Raw genomic sequence first — 20,713 nt, 5'->3', positions numbered from 1 at the left:
AAACGCAATATATATCGCAGGGGAAAAAAATATCGCAATTTCATTTTTTTTCAATATCGTGCAGCCCTAAAAGCTACCGGTTAACACTTTATTTCATACGCCCTTACAATGTTGTTTCCAACTAAACAAGATCCAAGCAAAGGTGATGATGTCAATGCTGTAACACAGCCATTGTGGTTATTTGACTCCATTATAAAAGCTGATATGATGTGTTAAAAATATCCAACATTATGAAAGTACAAATCCTTTACCATCTCTGAATATCAATGTTCAAAGGCTACCTTTCTAAATGCATGTTCTCCATTTTGACCAGTATTCTCTAAAAATGGTTATATATGGTATTTTATAAAGGTGCTTCTTTGGTTCTATGTATAATTTAAGATTAAATCAACAACCGTCAACGTTTTGCTGTACTTCAAGTCTTTAAGTCTCAGCCTGCCGATCAAATCGTTGTTTGGGTATCTTTGGAAGAAAATCACAAATTGAAGTTTCAAGCATAAACATGCTGGGTGAAATGATGTGCTGAAGAAAAATCACATTTAATAAAGTTTCTGTATCGTAGCCGTTCCCTTGTGGTTTTTTGCTGTTAAAATGACAACGAAATAAAAATAAGTTAACCTCATAGTGTCGCAAGGGTAGGGCGTACCATGGCTCCAAAAGACACCAATAACAGGTATTCTCTACCAGAATTAGAGGGTTATCTAAAAAAAATGAAATCAACTTCTGTAAATCTTTGTGGCCTTGTCCCTGTCTCAGGGAACATTTAGTCTCCTCCAGAGTTTTTATATATATATGAAAGATTATTGAGCACCGTCCTGCCACAAACTGGGCTCTCCGTTTACAATACTTGTTTTGACGGCCGACATACAACAAGGGATCAACTTATGTTTGTGCTGAATAGAGACGATACAGATCAGTTAAAAACGCTTTGATCACCTGTTACTGATCGCGTCAGTGCATCCCTAACAGTCCTAGCATCGAGTTAAGAGAAAAAAATATATTGAAAATGCTAAATGAAACCTACCTGTTTCTTCAACTCTTCCCTGTAGCTCAGAATCCTCTCTCTGGTGGATCTGGATCTGTCTGAGGGGAAAACTCTGAGCTGTGAGCCAGCAGCAGACTCATTCCTCAGCCTGTCATAAGGGAGGAAAAGAAAAAAACACCATTATGTTTTTTTTGTCCCGTAGACATGATAATCTTATTTACGGAGGCAAGTAAGAAAATAAATCTGGAAATCCAATTTATTTTCTTACTTGCCTCCGTAAATATAATTTATTTCCCTTGTTTATGACTTAAGAACAGGACTTTGAATAGGACTTCAAGCAATCCCATATATAACTTGAGAAAGTTATTTGACATGTCGTTCATGTGTATTTGTTCATAAAGCAAATATTGCCACTTTGATGTTGGCTGCTAATACACGTTCTGACCCTGCTTGCAGGCCACAGTAGTGAGAAGTGAAGGAGATATGTACTGTGTTGGGGGCTCAGGGTAGCTGCTCCCACTGTGCTGGCTGTGGTGACCTAGCTGGCTAGGCAGAGCTGGGAGGTTCCAGTAGGACACGGGGAGACCGGAACCGGGAACAGACAAGTGACCGTCTGGAAAAATCAAACACATTACAATAATGAAGTAAATGCTAAATGTAGCTTTTTATAGCCTAATACCTTTTGGGTAACCAAACGTGTGAAACACATCTCACAGAGGAGCTTACAGTACATGTTGGGCTCCAGCAGGTTTCTGGAGCCGTAGTAGTGATGGGGCTCTCCGTACGGGCTCCTGAACGCCTCAGTTGAAGGAGGATGAGGAGGAAACAGAGGGATTCTGGAGACACAACGTAAATATCATATAATCACTGGTGTTGTTTAATCTAAAGGTCTCTGCAGATCTAATGTTTCTGGTTGTATCTGAAGATTTCAGTGTTTTATATTATCTCATCTAATACAAATCTACACAGTATGATATATTTAGGTCAAAATCCTATCAGGTTGAACGTTCATTTATACTCAAAATTACTTTTGAAATGTCTCAGCAACAAGTTGACAAAAAAATTCATTAATTCATTCTTTAAATCCTTAAGATGATCAGGAAACACACAATTGCCTTACAATCCATCAGAACATTTTGCAAGCCTGCAATATATATTATTTGTTTATGTTTTAAGATAAAATGTATGCAACAATGTTAATGCTTGTGCTGCCCCTTTAAGAGGGCCTGCAAAGAGTTTTGGGTTCTGCACTGTGTGTCAATAAATGCTTGCCGTAGTTTCCAGTTTCTGGCTGTCTATGGAGCACATGGGTTGTTTCCCGTCAACTAAATTGCTCAAATCCTAGGGTTTTTATGTCTGTAAGTACCATTCCATATATTGTCTGTGTATACCTAGTTGCACATTTAAATTGATTATATGCAAACATGTAGAACAATGAATGATGCTAAACTTGTTAGCCGATAAGCAGCAGTTGAAATGTTTGTAGCGTTTATGCCAACAGGTACTCTGCTGTTTAGTCTTGTTTATATGTATTTAGTGCTTAATGTGACAACGTCTGGTGACTCTGTATTTTGTTTGTATTTCAGTTTTACAAAAATGAAAATGGAAATGGAAATTAATCAGTAAACATCCTAAACTGACCTGCTGTCTCCTGGATGTTTATTCCTGATCGTGTTAAGCTATCTGCCAAGCCTGCAATTCCAAAACATTCTTGCAAGGGCAGAATAATGCTACTGTGACGTTTATAACAAATGTCCCCCTCACTGTTCAGTAGTCACTCTTCTCAAGCCAAATGGAAACATTGTTGAAATTAAGGCCTTTTATTGTGAAAAGCTCACAGGAAATGCACTCGTGTTCATTTATGGCATTTTTTATGTTGAATCAGTTCTAAATAATACAGCTTTATTTATAAAGCACTTTAAAACCTCCAGACAAAGTGCTGTACAGTCAAATAAACTGCAAGGAGTAGTTAAGCTAGGTAGATCAAAAATGGCGAGTTGTTATATTGAACTTAGAGCTGAACACTTTTTTGGCTTCTTTCTTGTTTTTATTTAGTTGGAACTGCACTTGCGTCATCAAATCAACCGAGACTAAAATCCTGAACATTATATCTTGATGTATAATAAGAGGGCTACCTGGGGGTGTCCGAGGCTCTGGGGAAGGAGGGGGGGGCAGGCTGGCTGTTAGGGGACAGGCTGAGGGTGGAGCTGTACTCCAGCCGGGGGGACTGGAAGGCCACGTGGGGCAGCTCGGGGGGAGGAGGTGTCTCCCTCTCTCTGACGCCCACCCTCACATTGTTACAGAGCGCTCTGAGGGAGCTGTCACTCTCTCCTGGGTAGCCCCTCCTGCCCAGCCCCAACTGTCTGATCCTGTCCGGCTGGTTTGTGGATGGAGACAACATTCAAAGATAAACAAATATAATGTATTCAGCATGTATTAATAATCGTTTTGATATCCCCACTTATTTATAATAATTAATTCAAATGCCATATGTGGAAACCCTTGCTTGAAAATGTCACTTTTCCAGTCACCTATCATGAAAGATCATCATGAAATTTTTCCTGGCGCTATTAGCTAGACCTGTAAATAAACAGTTTATAAAAAGCCCACCTGGCCCGGCATAATACCTTTACAGGTGGTCTGAGGAATTTATGCTTAAACACACTATGATGAACCCCCCCCCCCCCCCCCAACTCATTTTAGTTTATTTACTATCTTATGTTAAGGTCTTGTCTGTTCAATTAAAACATCTCTATGTAAATCAGATATCAAAAAAAAAAAAATGTACAAAAAGTCAGTGAATTAAAAAATGTATACTCTATCTTCTTGAGCCAATCCAAATGAGCTGACTAACCTGTTTCTCAGGATCATTTGCCCCGGTTGCAGCAACTTTCAGCCCAAAATCTTTCTCCCTGCAACAAAGACAAACATATTCAGTTATTTTCATTTCAAGTTACAAGCTAAGCAATTAATGACAGTCATTCATAGAGATGTTCAACAAGAGAACACATGGAAGTCCTCTTCTCCATTACACTACGGAAAAGACTCATTCTTTTTGACCGACACATTAGCTGATGCCAGGATTGTAGCAACCCGCATCTTATATATGGTCAAACATAAGATCATTTCTAGTAGTAGAACGTTTTCTATTGTTAGAACACCGATATGTCTGTTCTTCAGGTGTTACATTGTGCATGGACAGAGAAGAATGAGAGAGGACACCTCTTCTTGATCATGTGCTGCTCAGCGATCTGCTCCTGTAGCTCCTGCCTGTAGCGCTCCTTCCTCCTCCGTAAGGCCTCTTCTGTATTATCTGCTCCTGGAAATATAGAACACTTATTTACAGCAAATGTACACATTTTGTATCCATCAAACACCCAATTATATCTTTCCTTTTAGAAGTGATGACACATGTTCAAACATATCATTTCTTACATTTTCATTAAGTGCAGGAGCTAAAAAACAAACGGTACGGAGGAAAAATCTGAATGTCCCCTGACCTATTATAAGTCCGGTGACAATTTTAGGGCCTTCATCTTTGGTCAGTACCCTTGAACCTCTGCCTGGATTCTCCCTCTTCTCCCTGGGAAAACACACACACAGTGAAAGAGAAGGCCACATAACAGCTCATCTATTTGATCTGAATCATCTATTAATCCCCACAGAGAATTGTGTGTCCTGACTGTTGCTCTTTTTTGGAAAGAAAAAATAAAATAAAATATTGTAAAAAATCTAGAAGAAAATTCAAAATAAATGTATACAAACATAAAAATGGAAATTCAAATGTCAAAAGAAAATAAAGAAATAGAAACAATAAAAGGGATAAGATAAATAAATTAAAGATATTTATATAAATTAGTTGAGTTTATAAAAGTGCAATAAAAATATTTAAAAACTAAAGATAATTATTGCATACACAATTTTAAAGTAAAATGCCTAATGAAAGTTTGAATGAAACAATAGAAGTTGAAGTAAAAATGTTTGCACTGCAAACCGATATATAACAGGTACATTACAACATCTACAGCTGTGTGTCAGTATAAATAAGATGTTAGAATTGTTCTGCTGATGTGTCAGTATATTGAGCACCTGTTGCTCTCAGGGAGCATTATAATGTGAACACATGAACCTGTACCCGTTATCTGTCTTATTCAATCTCCTCCTCTCATGAGTAGCCTCGGCCCCTGTCTGTCTGCACCTCTTCCCTTCCATCATTAGGTCCTCCTCCTCCTCAGAGTCCCACAACCTGTCACAGTACCGGGGGGGAACTGAGGCCCGCTCCTTGTCATCCTCGGAGCAGAGGGGCTTCTCCTCAGCGAGGCGCAGAGCCCGGAGCAGCTCCCTGCTGTCCTCTGTCAGGGTGGCTGCGTCCCTGTGAGAGGGGGGACGCTGTTCGGAGAGAACACCTGCCTGTTGCTGAATGAAATGTGGTTACTAACTGAACCTCCATCTTTTTTAGCTGCAGCTAAACACAGGAGTTAAGAGGTAAATTAGTGACAGTCACCTGAGCCATGTAGCGCCTGTAGTCCATCCGGAGCTCGTGCTGCAGCCTCTGCTTCTTCCTCTCATACTCCACACCGAGGGGGAGCCCCACACCACAACTGTCCTCTAAAAAACAGCCATCAATATTTAATAAAGATACAAGGTGAAGAGTTTGGTGCCAAAACATGACAACTGAAACTATAAAGACAACGCTGAAAAACATTGCACCCAGCAGGGGGTACTATAAATGTAAGTGGTATTTGTTCATTTTTTATGACAAGAATGATCTAATACAACACTTAAGGAGTGAACTTGGGAACTGAACTGTACCTTTCCCCTGTGTTATAGACTTGGGAGGGATGTTCTCCTTAACAGTGAACCCATAGGCTCGGTGGGGTTTTGCCTGTCAGTCAAAAATACAAGAATAATTGGCATTAAATGGTATTCAAACCAAAATAAGAACCAAACACTTTCTATCGTTACAATGTAAATGTATTGCAGGATATTATCCGTGTACACTTGCTTCTTGTGAGGAAGATGGCTTCGTCACTGTGGACTGACTGCTTCGGGCTTGTATATTGCACATGTGTTTTATTTTGAAAAGTCTTCCCTTTCCCCATGTCTGTTGATTGTGAGCACCTAGTGCCCTGTGTTGTCTCCTCCCCTCTCACCTGTGTCTTGTTGGGTTAATCAATGTGGGTATTTAGGCTCTGTGTTTCCTGTTTGTTTGGTGTGTGAGATCCTTGTGGCTGCTGGCTGTGCTCATGTGAACAGCAAGATCGAGGCTGTGTCATGTGCCCGTGAGTAGTGATGGCGAGATGAAGCCTTATGAAGCTTTCCAGCCAATTGGTTCGCAAAAGGATTCATCTCATGAGGCTTCATCATGGGCTTCATTTGAACACAAACCCCCTGTTGATCAAAGTGTGTAAAACAGGCAGATTGGACATCTCAACAGTGTGCTCTCTCATACTGAGTTCCCAATGAGTAAAGCCTTAGAATAACTCTAAACAACGAACATTAAATCATATGTTCATGTTAACAATATTGTTTTTATTCCAGTTGATTGTGATTGAAAAGCCTAAGGAGGCTGGTAAACATTGCAAAGAGGGATTTGTATTCCTTACTAATATTTATAAACTTAACCATGTTGTAGCCTGAGAAAGGCTAAACCATATCAAAGAATACATTTATTAACTACATTATCTAATTTAGCTGTAGCTTTTATAAACAACAAAAAAGACGTATTGACGAGTCGTTGAACCAGGGACCCTGCGGTCGTGAGTCAACTGCTTTCCAGCTGAGCCACAGCACACACTGAATCTCCCTGAAAACACTAACATTTATTCATTCATGTTTTTATTCCTACATTTATTTATTAGACCCTCCAGAAAAACGCGGGCAAAAATCCTTGATTATGCAGGCTAAAATCCTTGATTATGCAGGCTAAAATCCTTGATTATGCAGGCTAAAATCCTTGATTATGCAGGCTAAAATCCTTGATTATGCAGGCTAAAATCCTTGATTATGCGATCAAACATGCAGGGTTTTATGTGATTTTATGCAGTGAAATTGCGAAATATGCGGAAAGTCGCGAAATATGTGAAAAATAATAATATTGGGCTGTCTTATTTATTCTCTCTCACACACAACCTGCCACTAACGTTAAACCCCTTGACTGTTCAATTAAACACATTCAATGTTTATTTATTGTAAAAGCAAGCGCACACACACACACACACACACACACACACACACACACACACACACACACACACACACACACACACACACACACACACACACACACACACACACACACACACACACACACACACACACACACACACACACACACACACACACACACACACACACACACACACACACACACACACACACACACACACACACACACTCTGACCTCTACCCAGGGGAAAATGAAGAAACGCTACGACCAGAAGGCCGTAGCACGCTTGTTTCAGCCAGGTGACAAGGTGTTGGTTCTATTGCCTGTACCTGGTTCTGCTCTGTCTACTAAATGTTATGTTCCTTATGTTGTAGATAAGAAGCTCTGTGAAACAAAGTACGTCATTCAAACACCTGACCGCAGACGTCCTACCAGAGTGTGTCATATCAACATGCTGAAGAAGTACTGCACCAGGGATGACCAAAGTGAGTCTTCTAAAACTCACCAGGTGGAGACAACCGTCTCTCCTATGGCTTCAGTTTCAAAGGTGAGCTCAAATGAGCATGAGGATGAGTTGGTGATGCGCAGTGCAACACCACAGGGCGCAAGACTAAGCAATACTGAGGTATTGGCTGATTTGCCCAATTACTTGTCTCATCTTCCCAATAACCAAGAAAATGATATACAGAAACTGATATTCGACTTTGCATGTCTTTTTAATGACACTCCCTCACAAACTTCTGTCCTAGCTCATGATGTGGTCTTGACCAACCCTTTGCCCATCAAAACAGCGTGCGTACAGGGTTAACCCAGTTAAGAGAGAGGTTATGAAAAGGGAAGTAGAGTATCTACTTAAAAACAGATTTGCAAGGCCTAGTTCCACTTTCGCAAAGTTAATGCTGTCACTGTTCTTGCCGATGCACTATCTCGTGCTATGTAAATAGAAAATGTATATTGTCGGGTCCAAACATACTGTTTGGATTTATATGTGTGGGGGTGTTACGTGCCAGGCAGGCTGTACTTGTGGGGTTTTCTTTCCCTCCTGTGTTTCTCTCTTCTCCCTGTCTTCTGCACAGCTAATCAGCAGCTGATCGGAATCTGCCTGTGCACCTGAATCTGATGGCTGATTGGATCCTCTCACCCTCAGCTGGCCTATCAGCACCTTTTTGAAAGTGTGTGTGTTGAGAGGTGGAGGAGTTAGGTAAGTCTGGGGTACCCTGTACATTTCTCACGACGTAGCTAACTAATGTTCAGACACACTAGTTAGCGGATTGTTGCCACCCCTGTATATTGTTTTGTCAAATTCTTTGTAGTTTAGTTGGTGAGGGTTTTTTGTTTGAGTTTTGGTTTCAAAGGATAGATGTAGAGATAGGCCTGGTTTTGTTATGCTTGTTTCTTTTGTTTGGCACAATCCTTTGACTCCTCCTCCTCACCAACAGAGTGTTTCAATTATATGTCTGTTCGGATCTGGGTTTACACATAATAAACCTTTTGTCAACTGTTACGCTGACTGCCTCATTTTTATTGGTTGTATGTTATTGTCTCCAGATCCCCTAGACCAGGGGTCGGCAACCCGCGGCCCACGGGCCGCATGCGGCCCTTTAAGCCCTCAGCTCTGGCTCCCTTGAGCTTAGACAAAAAAATAAGGAGGAAATAAAATAAAAGTATTTGTAGGACTATTTATATTTTGTTGCATGGTTGAAAATGTTTCGTATCTTGTATTTTGAGGTGATACTGTGACACATAAATAAAAAATAAAACGGTTTTAATTAGGTCAACTAAAATATGCGTCACATCCTGGTACGGTCCCGCGCGAGCGCCTTTTCCTGCGGGTGAATAACCTGACCCCCGGCTCGATGAGCGAACTATGGATAAATCAAAGAACAGTACCGGAGGAACACAGGATTTTAATTCTATGTGGACAGTTATATGCTTTCACGGCAAACGATGCTGGTTTACCGGTATGTTTGATATGTAGAGAGAAGTTGTCAAAGGTGCTGCACTGCAGCCTTTACGTATCGAGAAACAACGGGAACAACACGGAGAGGAAGACAGCTGACGATCTTCAGTCATAATTCAATGGGGTATGTAATTTATTTCAGAAAACACTTTTTGTTATATTCCATGGAATGCTCTTAACATCCCGATAGCAATGAATATATTAAATGCTTTGACAATAAATACATACAAAAATTAATCTCTGGAAGCCGTAGCGCTGTAAAAAGCACGACCAATCATCTGAACCGGCCCGGCTAAAATAACTGGATGGCCTACCTGCCTGTCAGCCTTCCATCTGTGCACGCATTTATCTCGTGCCCTCATTGGTCATGTGCGCGTTCGTGTGTGTTGGAGGAGGGGCTCTGTGAGGAAGTCTGAAGAAAGAGGCATATTTTTTCCGGTTGTGTATTTTCAAATTCTAGCGCACTCGAGCTGGTTTCTCCATTCTTACCTACCCTACCTTTAACTCTTTTTAGGGTGCAGCTATATGTTTTATTTATTTCAAAGTGGGCACATTTTAATAAAAAAAAAAGTCCTTCAAATGTGCAGAGGACTCCAAGTGCTGTGTTTAATTTATTTTAAAGTAGGCCTGTGCATTATTTTTAATTCTCCTTATAGGAGTTCTTTGTTTCTTATTAGAGGTTAACAGTTTTATATAATGTCATAAATAGCCTAATAAATGCAAAAAAACTGTAGTTTTTGTCTAATATAACAATAAATACAACTTTATTAGCTATCAAGCTATGAAATATGTTTTGCGGCTCCAGACAAAAAAAATGTTTTGGAAAAAGGAGCAAAATGGCTCTTTTAGTCAAAAAGGTTGCAGACCCCTGCCCTAGACCTTAGTGGGGACTACAAATAGTTTCCCCCCACTTTTGTGCAAGACATCGGGGTACTGCTTTGCCCGGTCTTTAGCAGAAATGTTCGTCGGTAAATGAGCTGGATTAGATTTTTTCATCTTGGTGTTTTCTCTGTCGTGTGAGTTCCACACGTTCACTCTACGGTGTTACCTTCTGTGTGATGCTGATGACGTCGTGTCATCACTTCACGTCATGATTATTCTTACATATAGAAGATGTTTGTTAACTTTTTTTTTCCTCAACTTTGTGTGGAAAAATGCGGGGATTATGCGGCCTTTTGATAAATATGCGGCCTTTTAAAAATCTGCTCCATTTTGCTGATTATGCGGTAAATCCTGCGATTGCAGAATCGCTTTTTTCTGGAGGGTCTAATTTATGCTTGTATCTATTTTCTACTTATGACATGTTCCAACCTCTATATAAGTGAGGTTCTGAGCTCTCTTAATTCCATCGTGTCACCAGCGGGCCCGTGTACAGGAGGGGTAATATGGTTCTTATTATACATCCATGGGTATTATGAGCGTTGTGGTTCAACGGTTCAACCGATCTGAATCGCTTCCTGAAGCAGTCACGTGGTATCGACAGGCAGCGAGGCTTCGTTTGTCATCGATGACGCCACTGGCCCAAAACGATACAAGCTTCACAAAAAGCTTCGGGGATAACTCGACATGCTCCGAAGCCTCGGCGCAATATGTAACATCACTACCCGTGAGTAATAAATTCCCACACCGGGTTGTATTTTGGACGTTCTGCCTCTGCCTCCTTGCTTGGTCGGCCGCTCAACGGTCAGCTTCACATTTGGTGTCAGAAGTGGGATTGACCAAGTGAGGAGGTGAAAACGATGGAGGAACTGAGGGAGATGATGAAGTCATTCCTGCAGTATTAGACAGCCAGATTCAAGCGGGAGGAGAGCCGTTTGAGGAACATGGAGCAGCCGTTTTCACGGATACAGGAACAGGTTTCCCTGATATGAGAGAAAGAAGAGCAGCTCAGGTTGCAGAGGAACGAAGAGGAGAAGCTGAGAAAGGAAGAGGAGATGCGCTTAGCGGAGGAGGCTCGTCTGATACGCCTGCGGGAGGAGAAGAAACTTGCAGAGGAGAAGAAAATTAAAGACGAGGAAGATGCTTTTCTAGCGGAGGAGGAGCGGGTGAAAATGGCCGAGGGGATCCGTCGGGAGAGAGAGCGCATCATGCAGCCACAGCTGGAGGAGATAAGGGCTCAGGCTCATGCAGAGGCCCTGTCAGCCACTCAGACTCAGGTGGAGAAGCAGGTGATGAAGACGCTGCAGGCGGAGAAGGCGGCGTACGTGGAGAACCTGACTGAGACCATCGCGAAGGAGCGGGAGAAAGAGTTGAGGAAGAAAGGGAAGCTTCCTTCCGACTTCACGCCCCCCCTGAGGAAACCATGCGGCACAAGGGGAAGCAGAAACACCGGGCGGAGTGGAGACACATGGAGGAGAGCAAAATGGCCAAGATCAACAAGTGTCGCAGGAATAAGGTACTGTTCTCTTTCGGGAGAGGAAGGAGGAAATGTGACGAAGATGGCTTCGTCACTGTGGACTGACGGCTTCGGGCTTGTATATTGCACATGTGTTTTATTTTGAAAAGTGTTCCCTTTCCCCGTGTCTGTTGCTGTTGATTGTGTGCACCTGGTGTCCTGTGTTGTCTCCTCCCCCCTCACCTGTGTCTTGTTGGGTTAATTAGTGTGGGTATTTAGGCTCTGTGTATTCTGTTTTGTGGGGTGTGTGAGATCCTTGTGACTGTGCTAGGGATGTCCCGATCACTTTTTTTTGCTCCCGATCCGATTCCGATCATTTGATTTTGACAATTTAACGATACCGATTTTTCCCGATCCGATCTTTATGCAATGCATTAAGAGAAGAAAAAGAAAAAAAGCATTCAAGTTGTCCATTAAGGTTATTTTTTTATTTAAATTGGATATTCTATCCAACATGGATATAGCTTCTTTTTTTCACAGCAGCATTGGATCAGTTCAGTTGTGCAGCATTGGATCAAAACAAAATAAAGCTTATCAGTACTCGTTAGCTTACTGCTACAATTAGACACTGCGCCCTGCCCACTCTGTTGCCAGATTTGAGAGAAATAAGCAACCAGGTCTATGAAAACAAGCCCCAAAGAAGCAACACATACATGATGTTGTGTAATTTGAAACCAAAACTAAGGCCTCAGGATGACTTTAAGACTTGAACATGGTCATTTTTGTTTTGTAACATTGAATAAAAAAAATTTTATTTTAAAAATAAAATCGATTCCCGATTCCGATCTTTTGAAAATCACGTGATCGGGGATCGGACAGCTCTAGACTGTGCTCACGTGAACAGGAAGATTGAGGCTGTGTCATGTGCCCGTGTGTAATAAATGCCCACACCGGGTTGTATTTTGGACGTTCTGCCTCTGCCTCTTTGCTTGGTCGGGCCGCTCAACGGTCAGCTTCACACTTCTACACAAAAGGAAATGATTGAAGTTGACTTTTTAAGGGCGGGTAAACAAAAATATCCTTGAGAATTTCAGAATACAAATTATTAAATGTACATGTATTATAATAATCTATGTTATATAAATTATGTGATATGAGGTCTTAGCTTTATTATGTCGTTAAAAGAAAAAAGTGCATTTTCATGGTTAGAAAGGCTGCATTACATTATGGCAATGTCACTTTTTGAACTTGAACCATTCTATTATTGGCCTTTACTCACTTAACCATTGTATCCACATAATCAGAAAATGCATCAATATTTTCATTTTATAGAGCTCTCCCCACAGCCCTTATTAGTGGTTATTTATCCAGAATACTGGCCTGGTTTTGATCCATATCAGACTAAATACAGCCATATTTCCCACACACCTTTAAATCCATGTCAGGAGGGTCTTGTTCCAAACTGGCTTTATCCTCAGCCACCCTCGCCCTTCTCTCCCTGATGAAGATCTCCAGCTCGTGATCCATCTCCTTTTGGCAGAGTCATTCAACCCAACTGAAGACACAACATGTCACACAGGTCTGGCATCATATAAAACAGTGTATGAAGAAGTCAGACTGCACAATTTATCATTTTAACTAGCGAAGGTAACAGCTAATATTCCGGGTTTTTTTTCAGCTGTGTGCCATGCATAATGTATGTGCAACACAGACCACAGCTGGTGATTTCACTAATTAGTTCCTCTAATCTGTAATTAGCCAAATCAATTTAATGACGTGCAAGCTGGAAACTAAATGATCCGTTGTGTACAGCCTTAAGGCAATTTCGTGTTCATTATCTGTGGACATAATGAAGAAAAGTACACAAGAAAGTTACATTTTAGCACCTGCAATTAGGGCATTTCAATGTTTTTAAAGTAAGTCGATAATGCTACTGTCACTTTACTTTTCCGTAGTCAGGCAACCACAATGAACAAGATAGTGTCATTTCCCATACAGATAGCAATGAACCACTTAATGATATTAGCTTAGCGGCTATAATTAATACACTTCAAATATAATAATTAGCTTTCAAAATAATGTTAACAGGTTGTATATAATAATGCTTGCTTAGTTGGTGCAAAGTAACCTACACAAAGCTTTACGTAAGCTAACGTTTTAGCTCTAACTGAAGAGAGGCAAACTTAAAGTAAAGCCAATCAGAACGACACAATAATGAGGAAAGCTAACCTGTGCTAATAACTAGCCATTCGCCCGGCTAGCGTTACTTCTAAGATATCTCTCAGTGGTAGTCTCGTCAACAACAAATACAACCTACCATTGATTGAGCGATGTTTGAATATGACGATACCAGATAAGGCAAGGTTTGCTAACTAGCAACTGCTGGCGGCACCTTGGTTGTCCACTGAGCTCATAACGTTCTAGCACGTTAATCATAAATGCGCAATACTTCCGGTTTTAAATGTCAAAATAAAAGCACATGCATTGTAATATCTCAGCTGATAACTATTCTGCAACGCAAGAAATATTTAGTGTCTGTTGTGTCAAAAGGACCATTCTATATTTCTGGGTTAAAGCAACAACAAAAATCACAATTAATTGGTCCCAATATTTCATCTTTATCTTATAATATGAACTTATTAAGAATAATGCATATTGAACTGGTTTCATTAGTGAGTTTATTTAAGGCAATTAGTTAGAAGCCCTATTTTATCAGTAGCCTATGTCTGCACAGCAGTTACAATGGTCAAATTACATTAAAACAGGATTGTCCCCATTTTTTCTTTAATAGTTACTAACATTAAATATTTTTATGAGATATGGACCGCAAAACAAAAAATGTGCCTGAATAACGAATTTAGCAGTGGACATAAGTCAACTGAGTGTCACTTGCAATGACAGTGGTGTGTTTTTATTTTGTTAACCTTTTACATTAAAAACAAATTAGAATTTTCAAAAGGTCTTATGTTTGGGGGGGGGGGGGGGGGGGGGGGGGGCTTTTTCGAGTTTAGAGCAATAGCCCCTCCAAATGTCTGTGCACGTCCCTGTCACTCAATAATTTGCTCTTTCAGGCTGGCAGTGGTTTTTTTAGCATATCATTTACAGAACATGTCGAGAAAAGTTAGTGTGAGCAGATTTAAAAACAGCATTTTTAAAAAGGTAGTTAAAATCTGAAGCAGACCTATGTTAAATGGACATTTTCCTGATATGTAGTTCTGTAAAGCTCTAGTACCTTTTATATATACAGTCTATGCTCTACAGCGCACTCTTTCACGACACATTTTGTGTTCTTACTTTGAACGCATATGGCTACACTTCCTGTCTTTGACTCTAACTTGACATGTGGTGTCTCAGCTGTGTGGCATCGCATCATCGTTCACGCCCACTTCCCCTTTAGATTTCATCCACTCTTTAAGAACACATGTTGCATTCATGTCCTCGAAAAAAGGTTGTTACGGTAATGAAGGAAACATTTGTTATCCACAAACAGGTAAAGGCAAGCTATACTGGTTTTGAATCATTGAAGTTCAAACACATTCAACTAAAATATATGAATGCCACAGAATACCTATAGAATTCCAAAAATACTGTAGTTAAAATGGTATTAATATATTTGCTTATATTCATTTCGACATTTCCTTTGTCATTTAAATTAGTTAAAATATAATATACACTTTATCATGTGCATAAATATTTATATATAATTTTTTTGTTGAAAGCAGGGTACATTATATTGCGAGTAACTTTTATATTTATTTCATCTACAACTTGTAGGCTTTGTAAAACATAAAAAATGATCATATAGTGACAAAATATATTACAATGTTTACAAGAGGGGGATTCAATTTAAATATGACTAATGCTTGGGATGGCCGTTTTTTAAAATAAATTAAAAACAGCCATCCTTGCTCCCAAACCCAATCATTTCACTGCATCATGACTAGATTTGATATTGTTTCAAATCTAATTCAAGCAAATCATATGCTTCCAAACCATTTCAAGAAATCAAAAATACCACATCCACTTTTTGTTTGCAATTTATTGCTTATATAAACGCATATATAAACTCTAAACAATTGTTGGTAAAAATAAAATCTATCAATAATAATCATAAATAAAATCATCACAATGACTTTTACATGACATTATATTGCACAATTATAAGCCTTAACAAGAATCACAGAACACAAGTGTTGTTGTTGCTCAGGTTGTGTGTACGAGGAATGTTCCGTTTTTCATGCTGCCTTCAAATGTCTTTCTGTATTTCATCAAAGTCTTTAGCTTCACAAACTGATGACCTCATGATCAAGTGTTCACAAATTGTTACTCTGTCTCGTAATCTATAGACCGCCATGATTAACACAGGAAAACATTTTTTGTTGTGGTACAGACCTGATGTTTCAGTGCTATTGAAAAAAAATATATTTACAATTTGATCTTGTGAGAATGTGGACTTTCAGGTACACATGTGATCTGGCTGCCTAAAGGACGAGTTGAGATCTGCACCACAACAAAGTCAAACCTCTTCCAGTCCTTTTCTTCATTTCACAGCAAAGTCACCAACAGTGTGTCAGTTCTGAGCGACGCTGCTGCTTCCTGTCGGAGGTCGGGCGTCTCTATGTCTTGCCTGCCGCGGCAGTTAGTGATTGGTCAGCTACAGAAAGGCCTAAAAGATCCTCAGTTTGTGGTTAGTGAGTGTTTCTGTTCACATGTTGTCCACCTCGGCGCTGAGTTCAGGGCATACTTCCTTCAGTAACATTTCCATCAACACCTAACGGAGACAGTGACACAAACTTTGTTACAGGTGTCGTTACATATTATAAAATGAGTTTTATGCAATGATACTATAAATATTGATGTATGTGACATGCTCAAATCAAAATCAGTCACATTGACCCCGAAACACATTTTGAGTTTAAAATACTGTTCTAAAAAGGAGATGGATAGATCTCTAATTATGTCTATTGTTTTTGCTCTTCAAATATTCAGCAAAATATGTCACATAACGGCAGGACAGTTACCGAGATACGACAATGAGAAAAAGGCCTTCGAAGTTTCCAGTTTAAAAAAATATTAGCCAAAGTTAGTTTAAGAGGGGGCTCAAGGATGAGTACTTTTGGGGCATGGTACCACATGCTCCCCCCTTAGGACCACCATTGAATTAGCTATGATTTACATCTGTCGCTAAATTGCTCTCTTTGCCGCTAGTCGTCATGCCTTTTAAAAGCTTCAACACAGTATTTATCATCTGAATAGAGTGCTTCACATATAAATATTATTCTTACATATAGAAGATGTTTGTTAGCATTAGCCTCCTGCAGGGCGTTGAAGATCTTGATGATTCCATAGCGGGCATTCTGCTGGCCAACTAAATTTGTTAGTGCATCTGTAACAAAAAAACATATCGACACAAGGTAAAAAGATTAGACATGTTCCTAAGTTTAGGATCTACTGTACATGTTTTTATATGTTTTCGTTGCTACCTGGGATATTGTCAAGTAGTTTCTGTTGAGCACGCTCCTTGGTTTCACTGCGCTCTGTGTCAGTTCGGACCTTGACGTGCGGGGCTAACCTCCCGTTGGGCCAGAAGGTGTCCCTGAACACGCTGATGTACACTACCGACATCTGTTCACAGAAGATCCAGTTTACCGTGTCCCGGATCTGTCTGAGGGAGCAAAAAAGAGATGTTAGCCTAATAGCTAATTGACGAAAATATAGAAAAAGTAGCAGTTGTCACAGGTAGAATGAGCGATGCTGTAAAAAAATAAGGCAACAGAAACATTGTGAATAAGCCAATACCGCAATCGGTAAATAATCATGACTTAGTCGTTATTTGTTAAAAATGTGGAAAAAAATCAAGTTCCAGAGGTGGGAGTAAGTCCTACATGTGCAAGTCATGAGCAAGTCTCAAGTCTTGACCTACAAGTATCAAGCAAGTCCCAAGTCACTGTGGTGAGAGTCAAGCAAGTCAAGTCAAGTCATTGCTCAGGTCAAGCAAGTCAAGTCATACGAAATTCTGATGAATAAGCCCAGTTTCCGCATTTAAATCAGTTAAAAGACAGTGGTTTTGAAATGGATTCAACCCACACTATGATCTTCATTACATACACAGTTAATCATTTGAAATCTAATTTAGACCGATGACAATCATATTAGATTCATATTAACCCCAGAACTGTAGACAATATAGCTAGGACTCAAAAAGTCTGTTCAAAAAGGCAGAATTCCGGGTAAGAAAATCATACATGGCATTTGCCATTACACATATTTAATTAAATTTCTGTTAACACTAGAACCGCCAACAGCGTCAGCACCTACATAGATATCATTTTCAAACCATTTAATTTTTTCCTCTTCATAAATTCCTATAAACTAAGGACGATTTAAAACTCACTTGATTGGGGTAATTTAGAAATGGCTTCAGGTTTTATAATCATAACAGATCAAAAAGTTCAGATTCATTTTACAATAATCAAGGAATGATGCACTTCTACAAACAAAACAACATAATTAAAAAATGTAAACAAACTACTAAAAGTAGATGAACTACATTATTCAAAAGTTTCCAGTAACTTCTGATAATAACACAGGGGAAATAAACGAGGCATCTCTCTCTCTCTCTCTCTCTCCTCTCTCTCTCTCTCCTCTCTCTCTCTCTCCTCTCTCTCTCTCTCCTCTCCTCTCTCTCCTCTCATCTCTCTCTCTCTCTCTCTCTCTCTCTCTCTCTCTCTCTCTCTCTCTCTCTCATCTCTCTCTCTCTCTCTCTCTCTCTCTCTCTCTCTCTCTCTCTCTCTCTCTCTCTCTCTCTCTCCTGACAGCCTGTCAGTATCAGGGTTAGTCAAAATGAATCCCTTGGAGGTTCTAGTGTTCATTTACCCCGTTTTGTCTTCTCTTTGCTTAATCGATTTGAAAACAAGTCTAACGTTAAACTTAAAGTTAGCTTTCTAGCTAACACAACACATGCACGTAGCTTACCTTTTTCTGTGTTTTTTTTTTTAGTGACGAATGAAGTTGGATGTTGTGGTGGTCCTGTCACTGATCTTTATGCTGCAGACCCTGCATACCGCTGTTCTCTTCTTATTAGCATCATCGACAAAATAATCCTTGAATCCAAACTTAACTATTTTTTGGAGTAAAGCTAGCCGCTGCCATGTTAGCTGACACTCCTGCCGTCTAGTTGGTTGACAGGTTTGCGCGCATGGCGTTATAATCACGTTTTTCGAAAAAACTAAACGTAATATCCCACTACAAAAACAAACGCAAATATTTTTATTTTAAACAGTCAAGTCCTTTCAAGTCATCTGTCTCAAGCTTAAGTCAAGTCTCAAGTCATGAATACCAAGTCAAAGTCAAGTCAAGTCTTTTATCAATGTTAGTCAAGTAAGTCTCAAGTAAAAAAAATATGCGAGTCAAGTCAGGTGACTCGATTCCTCCCCACCTCTGCCAAATTCCATCTTGCTAGCACTTACTTGTTGATAGTTCGTCCAAATGTCACTTGGACTAGTGCAATAAGAGTCTTCCTCACCCACTTAAACACTGAGCGGACACAAAGACGAAGAGAAAGAAAAGGAAAGAGTGAGATACATTTACTCAGATGGAATCACAATTCATATCTTTGTACCAAAAAGTAAAGGACTTACTGTAACAAATCGCACTTCAAACAGGTGTAACCTCACTGTTATTCATATAGAAGCATATCTATTTTCTGTTTATAGGCCTGTTTTTTTGTATATTGACATTAAAATGAAAAATAAGACAGTGGTGTACTCACTTCCTCTGAGTTCAAAGATCTCTCCGATGAGCATGAAGCAGGGCTCAGCGAGGGCGTCCCTCCTCCCGTCAGCCTCATCCCCGTAGTCTGACAGATCACTGTCATCGTCAACCTCCTCCTACACACACACACACACACACACACACACACACACACACACACACACACACACACACACACACACACACACACACACACACACACACACACACACACACACACACACACACACACACACACACACACACACACACACACACACACACACACACACACACACACACACACACACACACACACACACACACACACACACACACACACACACACACACACACACACACACACACACACAGGAATAGTAAAGAGGATTGTACTTGTATACAAAACGGGATCAGGCTTTATAAATCGTAGGAAAAGAGTGCACATGCATCTTTCCATCTTCTGTATACACACAGTTTTAGTCATAAAACATGTTGATATTTATACATCAGGTGAAGATGAGTACCTCAGTGTGTGAGAAGAAGTCTCCAGGCAGCTTCTCCAGGAAGGAGGCCAGAGAGAAAGAGGATTTCTTCTGGATCGACATCACCTTTAAACATGGAACAATATATCATCACAATTCAATTCACTGTATGGAATCATATTGAAACACTTTGTTACAAGCTATTTCTAACATTAAAAAGTGCTCTATAAAGCAATGGAAGATTTGTTACCTTGTAACCTTTCTTGATATTGTGTCATCATGCATTTAGTTAGAAATGGCTAAATAAATAACAAACAGGACCGCACAGGTATTTGAGGTGTTTTCTAAATCATTTATGGCGCGTTTCCACTGCAGCGCGGAGCTCGCTTTAAGCGTGCCGAGCCGTGCGGGGCCCGTTTTTGGTTGCGCTTCCACTTGACCTAGTTTTGGCCCGGGGCTACTTTTTCACCTTTTTTCTGGCCCGACTAAATCGTGGTTCTATCGAGGCCAACAAACAGGGCTGAGTCGGGCTGAGTTTGCTAAACTAGAGAGAGAATCGCTGTCAAGGGAGCTACAACTACAACAAGATGAACATATTTGACCGTGATTTAATTGTAATACATGTTTCAAAATGATGCCGAAGTAACAACATACTGATACCGGTTAGTAAAAACCATGAATTAATGCTTGACAAGTCTGCAGACAGACGGCAGGCGAAAAACCTTTTAAAATGTGTGATCTTCTTATTATAGACACATGCATTTCCAAACATTTGGTCTACCTACGCTGTAAAATGTATTATCTCTTCGATTTACACACGGCATCTATTGCACGTCTGTCCTTCCTGGGAGAGGGATCCCTCCTCTGTTTCTCTCCCTGAGGTTTCTCCCATGTTCCCCTTTAAACTGTGGGTTTTTCTCCAGAGGTTTTTCATTGTACGATGTGAGGGTCTAAGGACAGAGGGTGTCCTTTTCTCATACTGATATTCTGCACAATCTGTGCTGTTGTATTTGCTGTAAAGTGTCTT

At 40.1% G+C, this 20,713-nt stretch overlaps 2 protein-coding genes across 3 annotated transcripts in view; both read right to left on the bottom strand.

Moving 5' to 3' along the window:
• Positions 1–13,922, bottom strand: part of LOC307033001 (centrosome and spindle pole associated protein 1-like) — a 23,834-nt gene extending 9,912 nt beyond the window's left edge. Inside the window, exons 1-12 of the mRNA XM_079671270.1 lie at positions 13,767–13,922; positions 12,878–13,004; positions 5,798–5,870; positions 5,490–5,593; positions 5,121–5,401; positions 4,486–4,568; positions 4,208–4,304; positions 3,840–3,897; positions 3,121–3,362; positions 1,712–1,821; positions 1,475–1,598; positions 1,025–1,133 (exon numbers count right to left, since the gene is read on the bottom strand). Of these exons, the coding sequence (XP_079527396.1) occupies positions 1,025–1,133; positions 1,475–1,598; positions 1,712–1,821; positions 3,121–3,362; positions 3,840–3,897; positions 4,208–4,304; positions 4,486–4,568; positions 5,121–5,401; positions 5,490–5,593; positions 5,798–5,870; positions 12,878–12,976 (1,380 nt within the window). The 5' untranslated portion in view covers positions 12,977–13,004; positions 13,767–13,922. The remainder of the gene's footprint in view (positions 1–1,024; positions 1,134–1,474; positions 1,599–1,711; positions 1,822–3,120; positions 3,363–3,839; positions 3,898–4,207; positions 4,305–4,485; positions 4,569–5,120; positions 5,402–5,489; positions 5,594–5,797; positions 5,871–12,877; positions 13,005–13,766) is intronic.
• Positions 13,923–15,470: 1,548 nt separating this feature from the next.
• snx25 (sorting nexin 25) overlaps positions 15,471–20,713 on the bottom strand; it is a 62,569-nt gene continuing 57,326 nt past the window's right edge. For both annotated transcript variants that reach the window (XM_079670211.1, XM_079670212.1), the window contains exons 17-22: positions 19,729–19,812; positions 19,221–19,338; positions 18,919–18,985; positions 16,933–17,114; positions 16,735–16,835; positions 15,471–16,220 (exon numbers count right to left, since the gene is read on the bottom strand). In XM_079670211.1, coding sequence (XP_079526337.1) covers positions 16,155–16,220; positions 16,735–16,835; positions 16,933–17,114; positions 18,919–18,985; positions 19,221–19,338; positions 19,729–19,812 — 618 coding nt within the window. In that variant the 3' untranslated portion in view covers positions 15,471–16,154. The remainder of the gene's footprint in view (positions 16,221–16,734; positions 16,836–16,932; positions 17,115–18,918; positions 18,986–19,220; positions 19,339–19,728; positions 19,813–20,713) is intronic.

The sequence above is a fragment of the Notothenia rossii genome (assembly GCF_949606895.1).
Source record: "Notothenia rossii genome assembly, chromosome: 3".
NCBI lineage: Eukaryota > Metazoa > Chordata > Actinopteri > Perciformes > Nototheniidae > Notothenia > Notothenia rossii.
This window is presented reverse-complemented; position numbering and strand designations above follow the sequence as displayed.